This window comes from Haliotis cracherodii, unplaced genomic scaffold, assembly GCF_022045235.1.
Source record: "Haliotis cracherodii isolate W230 unplaced genomic scaffold, xgHalCrac1.p SCAF_18, whole genome shotgun sequence".
Classification (NCBI taxonomy): Eukaryota; Metazoa; Mollusca; class Gastropoda; order Lepetellida; family Haliotidae; genus Haliotis; species Haliotis cracherodii.
The window spans coordinates 7,198,956-7,216,197 of NW_027266273.1; the positions used below are offsets into that span (position 1 = coordinate 7,198,956).

Below are 17,242 nucleotides of genomic sequence, written 5' to 3' on the forward strand. Positions count from 1 at the left end.
GCACTTCAGAAACCTATGATTGTGGGTTCGAATCCCTGTTCGCCCCGATAATGTTTCTAGGTTTGTCAGCACCATACACGTGCTCGTGGGTTTCACCGATTTGGGAAACGTCTGAGACCTACATCACTTCGGGCTTTCCTCTCACATAAAGCTGACACGCCGTAATATAATTGTAATACTGTTAAAAGCGGCGTTAAACCCAACTCACTCACTCACTTACTCACTATATAACCGCAACACCAAGTGTATAATTATCCTACGTTTCGACTTTTCTTAATGGTTGATCGTAAGGTCAATTATTTAATCGTAATCGTATCAAATCTTGTCATCATTTTACTTTTGGACAATTGCTGCAGACTGGTTTTTTTCAGACTTAATACATGTCAGCTACCTGTCCCGTCTGCTACGTGATCCTCATTCAACAACCATCTAACACCCTTCATCTCATCCTCATCCCCAACACACGTACCTCCTCATATCCTTCCCTCCCATCATTCCGCCCACTGTACCGGTACTCGTCCTTGATGTCTGCACCATAGTTGAATCCACCGGCCCGACTATTGCTGAACACATCTCGCTCGAACTGCTCTGCCAGATGTATATCATCTTCTTCTTGGTGTTTCCTATATTTGATATGACGTATAACGAGAAGAAAGCAGGAAATACACAAAAAGTCGTTTGAAATTTCATAACAGATCGAAGAAATAAACAACGAGTGGGAGTTGTTTATAGTTTGGTACTTCCCTTATCGTCACAATTTTCACGTCGATTATCTGTACCTTTTCTCCCAAAACGGATTGCCAGAGCCTTCACATTTTTATGCGATCTTTCGGCCATAGCGTTTATCTGCGTTGGCTAGCTACAACTATGGGGAATAATTCAACAGACACGTACCTCTCATACATAACGTCGTCAAATTGACGACGTAATCGAGTTGCGTGTGCATGTTCGAATCTCCAGAAATGACGTCATGACAGAACAATGTTTTATCGTGAAATAAACCATGCTGCGTTCTTCATTGGATTTTTTTCGATTTATCGCGTAGCTATCTTTTATATATGCCTTCTTAATTTTGAACAATAAATGTTCCGTGGTGGTGTTGGAGGTCATCTGAAGGCAAATAAAAGGCATCATGGATAATACAGGTGAATCATACAAAGTCATCGTAAATTACTCAGTTTCACTCACGCCATGACACACAGATCCTTGCTGTCCATATAGTAGATAATCCGCATTGTGGATACATTCTCAAACTGACAACGTGGTTATTTTGCAAACACAGCCGTGACGTTCTGAACCGAAAGTGGTGCCGTATTCTGCTCACCCTGCCACAAGGGCAAAAACCGTATCGGTCACACTGACACAGCTTATCATCTTGCATTGTCGCGATTTGTGTTTACACCTACATTAGGACATCATGAGCGTCGTATCCGGCCACTCGAGCCACTATACACAATCTGGTGGGTCTGGCGGAACATTGTTTCGCGAATTGCAACAAATGCAGGAAGTAAATGCAGGGAAATCTGAATGCGGCGATCATCTGGCAATTGGTCCTTTTATTCGCTTCTGGTGATATAAACTATGCTTACCCCAGCTTGTTACGAGGGCCGATGGGGTGGTGAGGTAGACTAGTGGTTAAAGCGCCGAAGGCTTGTATTCGCTTTGCCATATTACAGGGATATTTGGGGAATATTACTACAAGCGGCGTAACATAGAACTCCTTTTTCAGAGATCACCACCTCAATACTAATTTCGGTTTCGTTACACACTTAAATACCGTCTCATGCTGCAGTTTCATAGATACAGTTTTCAACACTGTCAGGTGTTTCCTATCGTCAAAATAGTAATATTCGTTGGCGCTAGACTCAATAATTGATAGACAGCCAACATACTGTCAAATCAACAGCGCCATTTAATATTCTGGTGGTGGTGGGTGGTCTGGGATTTGTGTTGGAGAGTATTTTTATGGTAACTGCTTCAAAACACGCAATTGTTTTTTTCGCGAAATGAGACGGTGTGTAATTTATTGTTATAAGCACAACACATTTGTTTTTCATGACATGAAATATTTCAATTTGTATTTTGTAAAACATGAGAACCTCAACCCCGAATACCAAATAGTCGATTCGAAACAATGCTGTGGTTTCGATGATGAATAAACGCGTCAAATATATTGCATATTATGAAAGTAGACTATTTGACCTATATAAGGGGACACCTGCTCGTGAGTGAGTTTGGTTTAACTCTGCTTTCAACAGCATTTCAGTTAAATCACAGCGTTATTCAGTGATGCAGATCACCACGTTGGTGAAACCACGAGAACGGGTATGGTGCTGACAAACCTAGAAACATGATCAGGGATTCGAACCCACGTCATTATACGTACATATACTTGTCTGGATTCTTGCCCTTCCTTCTTGAATAACACATGCACCCTAGGGCGATGAAGAGCAGCAGGATGACTCCTCCTCCTACTCCACCCGCTATGCCAGCGATGGTTCCTTTCTTCATATCCAGTCTTTCTACTTCTTTGTCGCACTTCGTACCGCCGTAAACGACGTGTTCCGTTATCTCGCAACTGAAAACATGTGCCATATACGTGTACTCTAAATATAGATTACTAAACCAGTCCCCGTCGAGTATTTCAAAACGTATCTAATGAGTGAGTGAGTGAGTGAGTTGGGTTTAACGCCGCTTTTAACAGTATTCTAGTTATATCGCGGCGTGTCAGCTTAATGTGGGAGGAAAGCCCGAAGTGATGCAGGTCTCAGACGTTTACCACTTCGCTGAAACCCACGAGCACGGGTATGGTGCTGACGAACCTAGAAACATAATCGGGGCGAACCGGGATTCGAACCCACAATCATAGGTTTCTGGCGTGCCCAGGGGACGTAACTCTGCAAAGCGAATCGCGGCGCCTTAGACGACTGGGCCACCCGTGCCCCACGTATCTAACGAACGAAAGCGAAATACGTTGTTTTTTTTTTATTTCTCACTTAAGCTTTGCACACCATCTAAATTCTACTTTTATAAAAGACGTCGCCGATATATATAATGGTTCCGTATGATTACAACATTCGAAGCTGATGATTAGGTTATGGGCTGTTCTCCCAAAACGTAACCAAGTGAATTTAATTAAAAAACTTGCTTCATAATATCAAATTCGATTCAATGTTGGGGAGGGGAGGCCGTGAGGCGGTTTATATGTTTTAAACTTGATTGTAATTGCTGTTAGTGCAACAGTGCACCAAAGATTCTCAACAAGAGAATGCATCGTCGGGCATTTCCAACGCCTGACCACTTGGTCTGAAAAGAGCTACTCTCAATTGCAATATGAAATGCGAGGTCGTAGGTGAGTGAGAATGTGGCTTTCAGCAATATTCCAACAATCTCATGGCGGGGGTACACCAGAAATGGCCTTCACATATTATACCCATAAGGGGAATCGAACCCGGGTCCTGGGCGTGACGAGCGAACGCTTCAACTACAAGGCTACCTCACCCCGCCCCTTCCCAATATTTAATCTAATATTTTGAGTGTGGTTTTAATGTCGCTTGAACCAAATTTTAGTTATATCATGGCCTGTAAGCTTTATATTGAATTAATCTAATGCAGGTCCGAGAAGTTTCCCATATTTCTGTCAAACCAAGAATCACAGTGAAGGGAAATCTGAGATTTGAAAATATCCCACCAAATCTGAGATAATAAAATATTCAACCAAAGGGACACAGCTTTGCACAGCGAAATACGGCACCTTAGAAGACAAGGCCAACCTTAAACAAAGATATACTAGCATGCAAAAGGTTGCATGTATTAAGAAATGGCGATCCTCAGACGTTATCAAGACTTATATTTTACAGAAAATTCTTCACAGATTCGGTCATAACTACAAAATTCACCAAGAAAATTAAAAATGGCAGTACCTAACTCAAGTTTAACTTTAATTACTTTAGTTGTTGGGAAATTACGTTTTGTTTCCTGTAATGAACGAATAAATTCCAAAATAATCATAGCCGTTTTTTGTCAAAAGATACTATTAGTTGTCGCGTTTGTATATTTTTACGCCTCAGTCAGCCTCAGTCCATAACATTGGAGTCTGGGCCAGGCAAACCAGTGGTTGATAGCATGATCAACGATGGAAGAGGATCCTGAACCGAGTCACAAAGCTATTTGGAAAAGCACGAGATACCTGCGGTCTATTCTGACCCGAAATTCCCATAGCTGTTCTTATAGGGCTACTGTACCTGCACATAGGATGTCCATCTGTGTCCACGTAACACACGCCGTGCTGACAGTAACCAGGTGTGCATGGAGATCTACATATTGGTTGTGAAGTGTTGCCTCCTGTACACATAAAATTCTTGGGGCACATTTCCTCCGCATTGCATTTATCTTCCACGGTTTTCCCGACTGAAATAGACAACACAAACAGGAATGATGCTATGATATCTACTGTGTAACATTGCCATTCAGCAGATCCGTTAACAAAGAAAACACCACATGAACCGTTGAGCACTTGTTTCATTGTAATCCATATTGGCGACATGCTTATATTACTGTGTGCTATATTACTGACGTGTATAAATGTATGCTTATTACCTTGTGCTATATTACTGACGTTTATTAATGTATGCTTATTACCGTGCGCTATATTACTGACTTTTATAAATGTATGCTTATCACCGTGCGCTATATTACTGACGTGTATAAATGTATGCTTATTACCGTGCGCTATATTACTGACGTTTATTAATGTATGCTTATTACCGTGCGCTATATTACTGACGTGTATAAATGTATGCTTATTACCGTGTGCTATATTACTGACGTGTATAAATATATGCTTATTACCGTGCGCTATATTACTGACTTTTATAAATGTATGCTTATCACCGTGCGCTATATTACTGACGTGTATAAATGTATGCTTATTACCGTGCGCTATATTACTGACGTGTATAAATGTATGCTTATTACCGTGTGCTATATTACTGACGTTTATAAATGTATGCTTATCCAACAACATCCAAATTTATGAAAACAACATTTAGGTTCCACACGGCAAACTTGACCTAATCGTTATAACAAAATAATCTGTACTATTATAAACATTTGTATAAAATAAAAATATGACTTGTAATTTCAAAGTTTGTAAATATCAGTGCATACATGTATCATGTTGTATCACAATTTGTCAAAATGCACCTTAATCTTTTTTGGAAAATGAGCTCTTAGATACTTAATAGAAATTGCCAATGCAAGAGAATAACCAGTCTGAATTATCCGCCCAAACAGATTTAAAGAGCAAAATAGCTGTGAAACTTATATAAATTGACCACTGAAGATCAGTAATAACACCAGGTGTTCGCGAAACGATCAACATGTCCTGCCGTACATGTACCACCCGACCCGCGAAGATCCGGGGTAGAACAGGTCTTCAGCAACCCATGCTTGCCGTAAAAGGCGACCATGCTTGTCGTAAGAGGCGACTAACGGCAAGTGGTGGTTAGGCTCGCTGACTTGGTTCATGCATGTTGTTTGTTTGTTGTTTAACGCCGCACTCAGCAATATTCCAGCTATATGATGGCGATCTGTAAATAATCGAGTCTGGACCAGACAATCCAGTAATTGATGCATGTCATCGTATCCCAATTTCGTGGATTGATGCTCATAATGTCAATCACTGGATTGTCTGGTCACTATAAATGGCCGCGTTGACGTCTGTCTTGTAGGTTAGATGTGGATATATAATGGTACTGAAGTAAAAACCTACTTTTGTCGATATCAGTGTCGTTGAGTTCCATACAAGCGTTATTGTTGAAAATGGTCACATGTTTCATCGCGTTCCTGACTGGCCCCTTTAAAGCTGTCTGTACGTCTGTCGCATTTACACCAGCCTTTATGATGACATTGTGAAGGACTCCTATGCTCCCTTTGCTGTAAAAAAGTGATGCAGTTCCAGTGTCAGTTAACCACTGGTCTGAAAACACATAGGCAATACATGTTTCAAAGTTTGTTCTCAAAACTGCTCAGGCCAAACTACATGATTACTCATTGAACGGTGTTATTTACTACCATTAAAACATGTCAACGAGTGGGGTACTTGTTTTGAAGTACAAAATACCAACTCCATTGTCTTTATCTCAATTCATAATAAGCAAACCAAAGGTTGTACACGTATTTCACATAAACTAGAGCTTCGAACGAAAGATAATTTATTAGTAAAAGAAAACGTAAAAGTAAAAGTTAATGGTTTTGTTTTTGGTATTTTTACCGAATGAAGAATGAATGTGCGGCGTACCTATATTAGATATAGACTTCGCAGTGAAGGACTAAGAAATCAGATATGATACTTACAAGAACCCAGTGACTTCAATATACACGAACCAAGGTATCTCTATGTACACTGTTGTCATCTAGAACAAAAGTCATATACTATATACTGCAATCAAGCCCTCTCTCAAATAGATGAAATAATCTTCAGACAAGCGCTTACGAAGTTCAGAGGTTCATGCCACAATCTCATGAGTGGAGTTGGTCGACATCGAAATAGAACAGCAAGATCGAGTTTGTGCCTACTGCCTACGTTTTGGAAATAACATTATAGAGAATGATTTTTTCTTCCAGAATGCGAAGCTTACCTTATTCGGAGCTTAGAAATAAATATGCAGATACTCAATATGATGTTAGTCCTATATATCAAAATGCATTGCATTACTGTCATCATCATGTAAATCTACTAACGTGGCTTTGTCAAATTTTGTATATTTTGCTTCTAAATACTACTTGGCAATGCAGTAACGACTTACATAGCATTATGACCCAATTTAATTTATCATAATATGATACGTAATTTCCAATAGTGCAATCAACCATATATATGTACTGTTTCTTCAAATGCACAACTTTTTACGATCTATTGTGCATATGTGTTGTTCAATGGGCCAATGGCCTGAAACTTCATGAATAAATCAATCAAACACATCAAACATACATGGAGCCCTAATGAAATGAGTGAGTGAGTGAGTTTGGTTTTAACCACTAGGTTACCCCCCTAATGAAATGACGATCATAACTAGAAAGGTGTTTTCTTTACATCCAAAAGTGGAAGCAGATATATCTATGGATAGTATTGATAGTGAGATATCTGTCAGTGAAATAGATCCCGTACCTCTGCTGAGTGATATTGATATTGTCACATATATCGTATATAACCACTGGTAAAAGTTCAAGGTTACTTAGGTCGTAGCTCAAAGTCAGGATCCTGGAAGTGGCACTGCCACATCATAGCAGGAAGTGATCTCTTGACATTGGTAAAAGAATCATGGCATTTGATAATTGACAGTTGTTTGGCCTGTTTGTTAGTTCCTAAACCAATAGTATTCATGACACACGCTGAATGTTTACAAGCGGCTGATCAGCTGTTTGTGAAGACGGCCGTTCTAATAGAACACAAGTAACACTGACCACTGCTGTACATATTTACATTCTTATGCATTATATTCTACTCCAGAATATTATGAATATGTTTGTGTTTCGTTTCTTGCTATTAATTACGTTTTTGCATTTTTTTCTTACAATTTTCCGTTAGTCGAGAACTGCTTTCAAACTCGCACATGAACCGTTATGTGTGTGGTTTTGTCACGAATTGGTTTCGGTTCTAACACTTAGTTTGAGAAGTAAAATCAAGCAGAATTATGTGATAATAAATATAACATTTAACGACGGTTGTCTGCGCATGACAATGTATTTGGCAAACACCATTTACATATCCTGAATGTATCGCCACTTTTCAAGAAATGCTGTCATACGTAAACCACAAAACATCTAGGTGTTTGGCGTTTGGCGAGGCAGATACCGATTAACGGTGCGCGATTTTTTTACTCCCATAATAACTTTGAGCTCCTTGGTAAATCTCTACCAAATGCTTTAGTTAAATGATAACTTCTATACTACTAGTAGGTGTAAAAACGATTCCACGCGACCTACAACCTTTGACATAATACAAACACAACTGATTAGGTAAATATAATAAAATTTGAAGATGATGTCAACGATTGATGTTTCCATTTGTGCTCAGAAAACACACACTTTTCCATTTAGCTCAGAATGTATAGAAGAACAACCCACTGTTAACTCGAAAGTAATTTATTTTTCACATACTTTGCTGTGTCATACTGAGTTTACGAAACTCGTGACAGAATTCATGTGTATCCTATGCTTTGGCCCTGGAAATGCAATATATATGACATACAAACAAATATAACACAGAGTCCTTTCCATTTCTTACTATTACCTTCTCTCTGAACTCCTTGCTGTAGTTTTTATACGAATCAGATGAGGGGTTTCCCAGCGCAGCATCGAATGAAGCATTCACTTTAACTGTAAATTTTAATTTGAACCGTGCTGTTTCTGTGGAGAAAGAAAGCTCGAGCTTAAAGGGAAATACAAAATGAACTATTATGTTGGCAATGTTTTGAACACGACAGAACAATCGAAAGAGTCTCTTAATAATGGGCCACATTGTACTCTTCAGTGTGTAGAGAACAATCATACTTTGCACAAGCAACAATCTAGGTGGGTGGAAACTGGTGATGAATTGAATTGGTTAGGATACTCGCAAGAAAATAGTACAGCATAACGGGGACAATGTATGCATTTAAATGCATGATCAGAACAGACTGACACCTTGGAGTAAATCAGCCTGGTTCCCTGGGTATGTTGCGCTGGCGCTACACTGAACTCCAGTGCAGCATACCCAGAGAACCAGGCTGGGAGTAAATTGGCCTTCACATCAGTGGCTATAATCCTTATTGGCTAGCCAATATATGTATTGATATACGAATTCCTCATTCAAGAAATATTCTTATCAAATCGGATTCCGGGTTAAAACTGGTCCAAAGCAACCTATGCTGGCCGAAAATAGCGACTTTGTGGATCGGGTTGTCAGACTCGGTGACTTGGTGGATTGTGTGTCATCGTACCCGGATGGCGCGGGGCGTTGTTCATAATACCACTGGTTTGTCTGGTCCGGACTTGATTATGTACATGCCATAGACATACAGCTGGAATGCTGAATGCGGCGCTAGCCAACAGGCAAACAGACAAAACTGATCTTATGTGTAATATCATGCTACCTTTGTACCGGCCTTTCAACGTCAGAGCATATGTATCAATGATTTCAGGATATGGTATTCCAGTGAAAATAAATAATTAAGGTTTTTTAATGAAATACCTCCTCTTTAGTGTTCAGAAACGTCCAATAATCTGTGGTGATTCAAGAGAATGAACTTACCTATATTTGGTATGGTGTTAGAGCCTGTATTTGAGTATTCTGCAATGAGAAAATTGAATATTTTTCAGTTTAGAAAGGCGTATTTTTGTACATAACACCACAATAATGAGAGGGTGAGGTGGGGGTGGATTTTATGTGACTGTACTTGGGCGCTCCAGATTGAAGGACCGCCCCCTTGAATTTATTTTGCTTATGTACTCGTACCTAAATATATACTTCCATCATTTTTTTACGCGGTAACTAAATAACCTCTTCGGCCTTTATTGTACATTAAACATGTTCTAAACATACAAACTTTGGTAGTTTAAATGCTAATCCGAAGCATTGGATTAACGTTTGTTTGCAAACAAACTGAACACCTTTGGCTCGTTGCTTGGGATGAAAGTACATCCGAGCGGTGGTCGGGTACTAGTATTTAAAACTTTATTGGTTGGCATACTCCGTGAAAAATTATCAAAGTTTGTCCGGACGCCGTTAACTGATACTGTTTCGACGTCTCTTCTTAAACTACAATGCCTATGGAGCGAAACGTTGTATGCATCATCCAAGGTGTGGTGTATCTTAATACTTTTCACGGAATTCCGATTCCTTTTAAGACTTCAGCACTGTTTCACCACATATTTATGATCCCCTTTAGATGATTATCGCCCAGTTCAGCAGTGGCGACTAGCACCTTAATGCCACAAGTTCAGTGACAACACTTCGGAAATTCTACGTGTCACTTTATGTCGGTCCTTACGACGTCAGTGTCAATGAATCACGACGCTCCGTCATTGTAACTGGCTGAGGCATTTCTTAAAATATATTGTTCCTCTGACGCTTTGAGGAATCATATATACCGCGAGAAAGTTGTTTTTTTTTTTTTTTTTGTTGTTTTTTTTTGGGGGGGAAATGTTTGTTGTTTAACGCCACACTCAGCAATATTCCAGCAATATGAAGGCGGTCAGTAAATAATCGAGCCTAGACAAGAGAATCCAATGATTAACATCATGAGCATCGATCCACGCAATTGAGATACGATGACATGCATCAACCAAGTCGTCTCTTACGACAAGCATAGTTTACTTTTAGGGCAAGCATAGGTTGCTGAAGACCTATTCTACCCCGGATCTTCACGGGTCGAGAAAGTTAGTAGCTGTATGGCTGTCATGGTGCCCATTATGTCACGCGAACAGAGTGAAATAGTGTGCTATAGTGAAGAAATACGTGCCTATTGTACAACCTATAATATAACTTATGTGATGATAAAATGTGTATTTGCACTTCAGTATTTCTTAAGACGTCAATACTTCGCGTTCTCGCAGCAAAGTTAAATTCACCATCACCTTCATCCTGGCCATCTTGGAAATCGGCACGCCTACTTCGACCTCAGACTTTAGTCTCAACACGATAGCGTAGATTAATGCCATACGCGGTTCCCCTTCCACCACATGGACGTAGGGGGTCCCACCTTGACCTTAAATAATTGTCCGCCATTGCGCCTACATTTACGCATTTAAGCCAAACTGTAGGCGCTTTCACTTGGGGTGTATCATGCCTGTGATATCTAATATCCCAGATACAGCCAGCCAAGAAAGCACCCTAGTACCAGAAGGTCCCTACTACAGTCCGTTTGGCTCCAAATGAGAACGATGAATTGCAAAATAACTCAAAATCGGGAGCATTCTGTTAAACGTCATTCCAAAAGACGTTAAAAGATGGTACTTGTTGTTTCCCTGTCTGGCGCTCGGCATTAAGGGGCCAAAACAAGGACTGGTCGGCTCGGAGTCAGAATACTGTGTCTGAGTGGGGTATTCATGTTAAACTGCGACATGGTATCACTATTAATCGGTATCGGCCCGGACTAGTACAAATAGCCACACACACACACGTGCATGCACGTCGCTGTATAGGTGCAATACTCTTCGACGCGATGTTAAATCCCATTTCACCTCACCCACTTGTTACACGGCAATGAATACCCTGTACCCAACAAAGCTGATGTTTGTTATTTTTATTCCCATCACTGGAGACCGCCTCCGTGGTCTAGTGGTAGAGCGTCCGCCCGGAGAGCGGACGGTCCGGGGTTCAATCTTGGACGCGACGTTAAACCCCATAATCATTCTATGAAGGTCAACGCAAGCACCGACGTCAGTTTGTAAACCAAGTAATCATGTAAAGACGCCACAACGTCCATTATGACGTATTAAATGTGACGTAACAGTCACGTCCATTAATATTTTTCAACAGAACACAAACAAAGCTTACCTTTTCCAGCTGAAGTACTTTGTGTCTTTATGGCACCAGCTGTAGTACTTTGTGTCTTCGTGGGTCCAGCTGAATTACTTTGTGGCGTCGTTGGGCTAGCTGTAGTGCTTTGTGGCGTCGTTGGGCTAGCTTTAGTGCTTTGTGGCGTCGGTGGGCTAGCTGTAGTGCTTTGTGGCGTCGTTGGGCTAGCGGTAGTGTTTTGTGGCGTCGTTTGGCTAGCTGTAGTGTTTTGTGGCGTCGTTGGGCTAGCGGTAGTGTTTTGTGGCGTCGTGGGGCTAGCTGTAGTGTTTTGTGGCGTCGTGGGGCTAGCGGTAGTGTTTTGTGGCGTCGTGGGGCTAGCGGTAGTGTTTTGTGGCGTCGTGGGGCTAGCTGTAGTGTTTTGTGGCGCCGTGGAGCTAGCGGTAGTGTTTTGTGGCGTCGTTGGGCTAGCTGTAGTGTTTTGTTGCGTCGTTGGGCTAGCTGTAGTGTTTAGTGGCGTCGTGGGGCTAGCTGTAGTGTTTTGTTGCGTCGTGGGGCTAGCTGTAGTGTTTTGTTGCGTCGTTGGGCTAGCTGTAGTGTTTTGTTGCGTCGTGGGGCTAGCTGTAGTAGAGACAAAACCCTTTCCATAATCATAAGGAATCTATAAAAATTAATAAAGCGTGAAAACCCCTTCTGTATCTAATAGAAATTTCTGCATAGAGCAGAGTCGATTGTACGATTCTGACTATATCATGAACATGTGTTTATGAATCACTATCAAATAGTAATGACACCAGGTGAGCGTATCCTGCCCCACCAGTGGCACCCGTTACAAACACATGCAAGGTCAAGTCAGTTGTTCACCTGAAGAAAAACACGAGAACATATGGTACAAGTCAAAATAGGGAATTGTATCGATCATCATTTTTGTCACTGATTCGTCAAATTTGGAAATGTCCGCCAACATGTCTACCATAAAAATTTTGAAAGCTTTCCCGAGGCCTTGAATGTTGACGTATGTATGACGCTCTTTTAAATCTTGGTAGAAAGAGCATGCTCAATTGTATCTCAAAAGTTGTGAAATGTAAACACCAAAGACTGGAGCTGCTGGAATATTGCTCGACATAAAGGGAAAGTTGACTATTTGAAAGTTGAAGTCATCCGTCCCTCTTGTCATACAGTCTTGTGGAGACTTTTTTTTGTCTCTCTGAATCTTTATGCAAAGATCTAATATAAAACAGATGATGCGGTCTCACTGGTTCTCCTTTACTTCTAGTTCAGGTAGGTAAATCAGTGGAAGGGAATTGGCTATTTGATTATTATTGAACGACATCAGATCAACGATATACCTGAAGCTTAAGTTAAACGTCATGGCCAAATAACCTTAAGCTTGTTTTGACTTTGCCAATCCGAACAGAAATTCCGATTCATATGCATAAAGACACAGATCCGCAAGAAGGGGAGTACAATCGGTGCCCATGGGAATGCCTACTTCTTGCCTAAATGACCTATCTCCAAATCTTACGCAGATGTTATCAATGAGGAAGTCCATCATTTCACATATTGTTTTCTCAGTAAACGTTTTCCCAAATTGTCCTGAACCTCTGGATATAGATCCGTATCTGTATCTGTGTTCACCACATTTTGTAACAAAAGTCCCATGGATCAAGGAATAACTATTTTCCTTAAAGGCCCGAGTATTTCTCCCATGAGAGAAAACTGTAAGCCTAGCCCATGCCTACCAAGCCAAGGGGTGACTGCAACAGAAGCCTCATAGAGATCTCTTATTTGTGGTTGTGTCGGCATGTGCCGTTTGTCATCGAATGGCACTTCTAATGTAAATGTAGTGGAGTAAAGAAATGATAAAACATTCTGCAGGAAATGTTCCTAACAATTGTTGAAAAAAACATTCAAATGATTGTATATTGTCAATAACCACAACATATCTACATTACACTCTAACAATAAACTCTGTGTATGTTTTTTCTTTCACTATAGCAAATCTGCATTAGAATTCCAGTATGTTGAATCTATTTAACTTCTGTTACATTCTGATCATTTCTTCATTTTTATAACTAAACTGAGGGCCAAAAGAAACGTTACCAACATAAACTGATTTGCCACTTTGAAACGAAGATGCCAACCTGTTCAAAACAGTAAAGAACACATCTCACGAATACAGCCTTCATTTTCTCTGTCGTTCTTTGCAAATTTTGGGAGATAGTGGTGTTTTTCAGCAATTTTTATAAACATTCTTTCCCAAATTATCGTGAAATTTCCGGGTATAAATTACGCACGGATCTGTTCCCTATCATTGGTTGCGATGATTAACACCAACGAACATGCCAAGACTGACCCTGAACCATTGCTGACTTCCCTTTCAAATATATGGAATCGTTCAATCTCGGCCAGTGCACAGGGTAATAACAAAGAAAAACAATCTGACGAAACAATGAACATAACACACAGCTGTCATCAAAAGTCTGTTTGCCGTAAATGAAATGATTGCAGTTATTCCCACTGACAAGGCATCAAACAACATAACCATTATATGTAAGCTTCACTACGTTAATTGTTTGTTGAAAGAACATTGGTATAAATGCCATATCAAATAATGCCACATATGAAATCTGTCAAGACCATAAATCAGTACTTCAACTTTTGACTTTACTCTAAAACCTCAAGACATGTACATTCCTCTTTTGTACTGGATTCCAAAGCTCCATAAATATCCGGACAAAGAGTGAGCTATGGTCCACCAAATGCACCACCAAATCCCCGTATCAAAGACTAACCATAATCATTAATACAATCAAGAAAGGACTGTCTTTTTAGTCATAGAAAACATCTGAGACAAGTGGAATTAATACCATGTGGAATCTCAAAAACTTAAGGGATTTGCTTGACTTTTTGCAATCTCAGAAAAGAACTAAGTTCCATTTTGTCAAAACATTGATTCTTAAACTTTGTACACTACTATCCCACCTGACAAACTTAAGGAATAACTTCATTCCTTGATCCATGTGTCTTTTGTTACTAAACGCGATGAACACAGGTACAGTTACGTACCTATATTCAGAGGTTCAAGACAATTTGTGAAAACTAAATGCAAAAAATGCCATCTGGCGTTTACTAAGAAAACAGTATGTGAAATGCCGGACATCAACGTAAAATTTTGGGGTAAGACATTTAGGCAAGAAGTAGGCATCCCCATGGGCACCAGTTGTGCTCCCCTTCTTACGGATCTGTTTCTTTATGCATATTAATCGGCATTTCTGTAGGCATTTTGGTAGGCATGGTCTAGGCTAAAAGTTTTCTCCCATGGGAGAAATACTCGGGCCTTTAAATAAGGAAAATAGTTATTCCTTGATCCATGGAACTTTGTTACAAAACGTGGTGAACACAGATACAGTTACGTATCTATATCCAGAGGTTCAGGACAATTTGGGAAAACGTTTACTGAGAAAACGTCTGAGACCTGCATCACATGGGACTTTCCTCCAACATTAAGCTGACACGCCGGGATATAACTGGAATACAGTTAAAAGCGGCGTGAAACTAAACTCACTCACTCACTCACTCACTCACTCACTCACTCACTCACTCAAAGTTATCCACTATATATAACCAGAAAATGTTCAGCTCTGAGACAAGACAGAAGGATGACACACAACAGGTGGGCCCGGGGGGACATAATGCCCAACTGTGTTCTTCAGAAAACAAGACTTTGGATGACTAAGACTGACAGAGTGGAGTATGTTTGACATCAGTGGGGGAATGTGTAGAACGTTATTCTTTGCAAAGATTTAATGATTGATGATTAGTATACATTTTATACATTTATCTAAAAAAGGCATTATAATATTTTATACCGTAATCTTGTCACATTAATATACAGAATGCATGCAAGATGGCTATAAAAATAAAAGAAATGATCAGAATGTAACAGAAGTTAAATAGATTCAATATACTGGAATTCTAATGCAGATTTGCTATAGTGAAAGAAAAAACATACACAGAGTTTATTGTTAGAGTGTAATGTAGATATGTTGTGGTTATTGACAATATACAATCATTTGAATGTTTTTTTCAACAATTGTTAGGAACATTTCCTGCAGAATGTTTTATCATTTCTTTACTCCACTACATTTACATTAGAAGTGCCATTCGATGACAAACGGCACATGCCGACACAACCACAAATAAGAGATCTCTATGAGGCTTCTGTTGCAGTCACCCCTTGGCTTGGTAGGCATGGGCTAGGCTTACAGTTTTCTCTCATGGGAGAAATACTCGGGCCTTTAAGGATAATAGTTATTCCTTGATCCATGGGACTTTTGTTACAAAATGTGGTGAACACAGATACAGATACGGATCTATATCCAGAGGTTCAGGACAATTTGGGAAAACGTTTACTGAGAAAACAATATGTGAAATGATGGACTTCCTCACTGATAACATCTGCGTAAGATTTGGAGATAGGTCATTTAGGCAAGAAGTAGGCATCCCCATGGGCACCGATTGTACTCCCCTTCTTGTTTCTTTATGCAGAGGGGGCACGGGTGGCCCAGTCGTCTAAGGCGCCGCGATTCGCTGTGCAGAGTTGCGTCCCTTGGGCACGCCAGAAACCTATGATCGTGGGTTCGAATCCCGGTTCGCCCCGATTATGTTACTAGGTTTGTCAGCACCATACCCGTGCTCGTGGGTTTCACTGAAGTGGTAAACGTCTGAGACCTGCATCACTTCGGGCTTTCCTCCCACATTAAGCTGACACGCCGCGATATAACTGGAATACTGTTAAAAGCGGCGTTAAACCCAACTCACTCACTCACTCTTTATGCAGATGAATCGGAATTTCTGTTCGGATTGTCAAAGTCAAAAGAAGGTTATTTGGCCAAGACGTTTAACTGAAGCTTCAGGTATATCGATGATCTGATATCATTCAATAACAATCAAACAGCCAATTCCCTTCCACTGATTTACCCATCTGAACTAGAAATAAAGGAGACCAAGGAGAGCAATGAGACCGCCTCGATATATAGACCTTTAGATATATGCATCAAGATTCAGAGTGACAAAACACTCTCTACAAGACTGTATGACAAGAGGGATGACTTCAACTTTCAAATAGTCAACTTTCCCTGTATGTCGAGCAATATTCCAGCAGTTCCAGACTTTGGTGTTTACATTTCACAACTTTTGAGATACATTGGAGCATGCTCTCTTTCTACCACGATTTCAAAGAGCGTCGTACCTTCTCTTGCTCAGAAATTGTTTTTTCAAGGTTACAAGAGTCAAGGTCTCTCCCTGGTATCATTACTATTTGATGGTGATTCATAAACACATGTTCATGATATAGTCGGAGTCGTACAATCGACTCTTCCTCATGCTGAGATTTCTACTGGATATCGAAAAGGTTTTGTTGCTTTATCTATATGATTATTATCAAGTGAGTCATGCCTAGGTATTATCATAATGAAAACACAATAACATGTCTTTGGTTAAATACTGCTGATCTGACAATCGCAAGAAGCTGTATGAATTTCGACACGACGCTGCACCGGACAGATGATATGTTCATTTCGTTGTATCAATATAATGTTTAGACGGTTATATTTACATCAATAACTATAACCAACCAGCTGCGGGGAATTAATGTCCCCAGGGAATTTTGCGGCTGCTGTCGCTAGAGCAGGACACACGTACCCTTTCCGCGAACACCTGGTGTCACCATAGATTTTC

General features: G+C 40.2%; 1 protein-coding gene across 2 annotated transcripts in view; it reads right to left on the reverse strand.

The window, feature by feature from the left end:
• LOC139465729 (mucin-17-like) overlaps positions 1 to 17,242 on the reverse strand; it is a 33,618-nt gene that overhangs the window by 7,660 nt on the left and 8,716 nt on the right. The window contains exons 3-10 of one of the 2 annotated variants that reach the window (XM_071247556.1): positions 11,543 to 12,061; positions 9,296 to 9,334; positions 8,297 to 8,412; positions 6,358 to 6,416; positions 5,774 to 5,937; positions 4,245 to 4,410; positions 2,387 to 2,578; positions 470 to 623 (exon numbers count right to left, since the gene is read on the reverse strand). In XM_071247556.1, the coding sequence (XP_071103657.1) occupies positions 470 to 623; positions 2,387 to 2,578; positions 4,245 to 4,410; positions 5,774 to 5,937; positions 6,358 to 6,416; positions 8,297 to 8,412; positions 9,296 to 9,334; positions 11,543 to 12,061 (1,409 nt within the window). Of the gene's footprint in view, positions 1 to 469; positions 624 to 2,386; positions 2,579 to 4,244; positions 4,411 to 5,773; positions 5,938 to 6,357; positions 6,417 to 8,296; positions 8,413 to 9,295; positions 9,335 to 11,542; positions 12,122 to 17,242 lie in introns of both variants that reach the window. The other variant, XM_071247555.1, reaches the window with a different exon arrangement.